We start from the raw sequence: 4,055 nt of genomic DNA on the forward strand, positions 1-4,055 counted from the left end.
CTTGGCAATAAAACACTGTCACTTTTCAAAAAGAGTATATAAGACCACAACATTTTGCAGTGTTGCAGGATAGTTCGGTCTTCAATGGATTCACTGCTATGCAGCGTCTTTATCCTCACATTATAAAGGACAATAACAAAAATAGTACCAGCTGCTAATAACAGCAGACTTCAAACGTACTAAAGGTACGAGTCGCCATTCTGAAGGCACTTGGCAACCAGATGTTCAAAACAGTACCGTTCAGAAAGTACTCAAAGATCTTGAATGCTGCCCAGATATGTCTACTGTTTATCAGTTTTAACCCCGGGTAAAACCCATGGATGTAATGGCAAAAAAACAGGTGGGTAAACCCCCATCGATTGAAAAGATGGGTAAACCTTAATGCAAATAACACCAGCAGAAAAGGTGGGTAAACTGAGTTTACTTGGGTTTACCCTCCAATCACTGGTTATACCAGAGTGTTCTAACATATAACATTCCAGAACACTAGGCAATAATGTCCAGGTCTGGATGATCTATCCTATTCTTCAGCACAGCTATTCAACACAATATACACAATATAAAAAAATGTGGACAAATTTGAACAAAATAAAAATCATTTTCAAATAGTTATTGCTACATAGGAGACACGTGTCTGTCATCTTAGGCATAAGCGTGTAGTTACAGCATGCATGTGGGACCATCACGGGTCCTCGTATTCCAGTCTAAATCTTGCTATCATTTATTCACGCACAAGAAGCATCACAATCTAAGCATGACGTTTTTTTCTTAATATAAGATATTCCCTTATGACTCATGCTCTTGTAGGAACAGAATATTCCGTTACATAGGCTACAATGTTGTAAACATGTTCATTTTCTCTGTTTGCTCCGAAGCTCTGACAATAAATACACCTGAAACAGCATTTGGACACTTGATACTGTGTGAGCACACGGACTGTATCAACACACACACATGACACACGACAAAATCCACCAGGTTCAGTCTTAAATATTACAAGTATGCAGGATGTCTGGTTTCAAGTGGGTAAGGCAGACATAGAGGATGGTAGAGAAGGGGTCCCTGTGTGTCCTGTGGTCATCTTGTCTCACAGTGACATGTTCTCTCCCCAGTGACAGTTGACAGGGTATCCCTTTAGCTACCGTGGAAGCAGTGGAGGCTGGTGGAGGTAGACATCGGAGGATGGAGCCCGTCCTTCGATTTCTACCTCCACCAGCCTCCCCTGCCTGGAAGAGATCTCTGGTATCTCTGGTTTCACTGCAATCACCGGTGGTCCTCAACTTTTCCCTGAGATCTTGTTTTGGGATCTAGATCGAACATAAAAGAGAAGAAACAAGGTGATAATTATATCAGTTTTCCAAATCAGAAGATGGCCGCATCTACTGATGGCCAGTAAGGAGGGCACATCATTTGAAAAACAGATACATTACAATAAAGAACCCCATGTTACCAGATAATTGACATTTACCTGATCTGCTTTTTCTGTCCAGCAGATGGCGCCAATTTAGTCTTTCCTGTTTTCAGCTTGTTTGCTGATACCTGCTTCCCACTCTGCTGTGGCCCCTACAACAGACAGCTAACATTCTCAGTAATGTATAGGAAGCCAAGGACAAAATGCCATTTTAAGAACTATAAAGCTTTTTTTTAATCTGTATATATCTGTCTCAGGGGAGGCTGGTGGAGGTACAAATCAGAGGACGGGCTCATTGTAATGCATGGAATGGATTGATCCTCTACCTCCACCAACCTCCCCTGATCTGTCTTACCTGAGAGGGTTTGGTGAGTGGGCAGGGGGGCGGGGGTCTGTTGGGGGGGTCAGGTCTGGCTTTCAGAGATGCTGAAGGGGAGGGCTGGGGGCTGGGGGGCAAGGAGGGTAGAGGGGGAGGCTGGGGCTGGGGGTAGGACTGATGCTGTGGAGGGGTTTGGGGCTGGAGAGAGGACTGAGGCTGGGGTTGTCTCTCCCGCTGCTGCCCCGCATAGGCAGGTATGGGAGGGGGCTTCACAGTCGGACGCACAATAGCGTGTCTGGACCTGGAGCAGGAGGGGCTCGGATGAGAACTGGACTTGCCCTGGAAACAAATACAAGGAAAACTATGAAGGATTATTATGAACATAAAAGAAACCCTTCTTTTATTATATACCTCAGTCAGTCAGTATTCCTTTAATCTTACTAATTGAACTGACTGTGTTTCAGTTTGAAAGACACTATATAGTATCGTGTTTAAACTGAAATGTAATGAAAAAGTAAAAGAATACGTACATCAACAGGTTCACTCACCAGTCTGTTAACGCCCTGTATCTTCAGCAGGAACGCAGGGTTGGCATGCCCGTTGGCATGAATTGGTTTGGCCTCAGTAGGGACAGGGCAACTAAGGGTTAAAAACAAAACTAAAACAGTCAGTAGTGCAGTTCATTACAAGACGAGTGTCTAGTAAAACATACGTCTGAATGACTGAATCACACACATTGGCGTTGGAGGCGGGACAGAGGTTTTCAGAGGGCGGAGCTTATGCCTGTAGCAGCACCACAGTCCCACAGCAGCCAATATCACGAAGAGAACCAGGGGGAGGAGCAACAGAACTTGGAATAGGCTGTCTATTAGGGCAAAAGATAAACAAATAAGGTCAGTGAAAACATGAGCCTGTTAATAAATCCCAACAACAATAAATATCTGTACTTCATCAAAATACCAAAGCAAATATCACACTATTGTTGATTGACTTACTGACAGACTGACTGACTGACTGACTGATTCATGCATTGATTATTTGGTTGATTGAAGGATTGATTGATTGATTGCACGATTGATAGGTATCTCACTGTTGTTGATGACAGGTCCACTGTCGGCACTCCCGCCCTTCCCCTCCTGGTCACAGAGAGGCGGAGCCCAGCCTGAGTCACAGTGACAGTTGTGGTTGTTGTTGCACAGCTGAGGAGGAGGGGAGAGAGAACCACAACAACACCGGTTCATCTCTCAACACTACCAGACAATCAATCAACATTCACAATTCATTTGCAGCTCGCTTTTTTTCCATAAAAACATGTCTTTTGCATGACTGGATTGACTGACTGATGTACTGCAGGGTCGTTATGACGACACACAGTGCAGGGCATGGCTGCCAGATTCACATAGCCTCAGTAGGCTCAGGTCCAATCCTCCTCTAGTTCTCCTAAACCTGATCCCCCTCCCCCAAACCCAGACCCTACCCCACCTAAACCGGCCCATACGTCTCTGTAACACCCTGACACCTGACCGCTGCCAAACTCCGCCCTTAGCCCTCCCTTACCCCGCCCTTAACCCTCCCTTACCCCGCCCTTACCCCTCCCTCAACCACATTATACCCCATGGCCGTGGCACTTGGCATTGCACTCATCCGCCTTCAGGAACGACGCGTTGCGACACTCTCCTCCGAAACAGATCTGTGTGAGAGGAAGAAAGAGAGGAAGAAAGAGAGGAGAGAAAGACAGTGAGTCGTCATCATCACGCACACGCATGACAGTCTGCCACATAACAGAGCTCTCTAGAGGACTAAAAGACATGCAGGATATTAAAACACTAAACTCTGCGCATACAGATTCACATATGCATGCCCAAGCCCCAGTCCAAGCCTACTCCTCAGCCTCAGCCCTAGCCCCAGCCCAAGCCCCAACCCTAACCCCAGCCTCAGCCCCAAGCCCCAGCCCCAGCCCCCTCCTCAGCCCCAGACACAGCCCTAAGCCCCAGCCACAGGCACCAGCCCCAGGCTCACCCCATCCTCTCCACACTTGGTCCCCGTCATGACCAGGCCTGGGTCCAGCGTGTCCCCCTGGTTCTCGTCCCCTTGTCCCGGCCGGTAGACGTGAGTCCCCCTACACAGGATCTTCCGGTTGCCCACCCGGACTGTGGTGTCTATAGGTACAGCGTTGGTCTCAATGGGCTTGGAAGCAGAACTCAGACACTGGATCTTCCCACACTTGGCATCACTGAAGAAAACAAATAAGCATTTATAGGTTATTATGCAATTTCAGACTAGATTTCTGGTCTGCAGAAGTGCTACGGAAGTCATTCTGAATGC

The 4,055-nt window shown here is 47.0% G+C and overlaps 1 protein-coding gene across 1 annotated transcript in view; it reads right to left on the minus strand.

Annotated features, from left to right (window-relative positions):
* Positions 1-1,196: 1,196 nt before the first annotated feature.
* Positions 1,197-4,055, minus strand: part of adam19b (ADAM metallopeptidase domain 19b) — a gene marked incomplete at its 5' end in the record, with an annotated part of 16,796 nt that continues 13,937 nt past the window's right edge. The window contains 8 exons of the mRNA XM_083685586.1: positions 1,197-1,307; positions 1,469-1,563; positions 1,767-2,069; positions 2,279-2,369; positions 2,454-2,595; positions 2,821-2,929; positions 3,343-3,420; positions 3,750-3,963. Coding sequence (XP_083541712.1) covers positions 1,277-1,307; positions 1,469-1,563; positions 1,767-2,069; positions 2,279-2,369; positions 2,454-2,595; positions 2,821-2,929; positions 3,343-3,420; positions 3,750-3,963 — 1,063 coding nt within the window. The 3' untranslated portion in view covers positions 1,197-1,276. The remainder of the gene's footprint in view (positions 1,308-1,468; positions 1,564-1,766; positions 2,070-2,278; positions 2,370-2,453; positions 2,596-2,820; positions 2,930-3,342; positions 3,421-3,749; positions 3,964-4,055) is intronic.

This window comes from Argentina silus (genome assembly GCF_951799395.1).
Source record: "Argentina silus genome assembly, chromosome: 15".
NCBI lineage: Eukaryota > Metazoa > Chordata > Actinopteri > Argentiniformes > Argentinidae > Argentina > Argentina silus.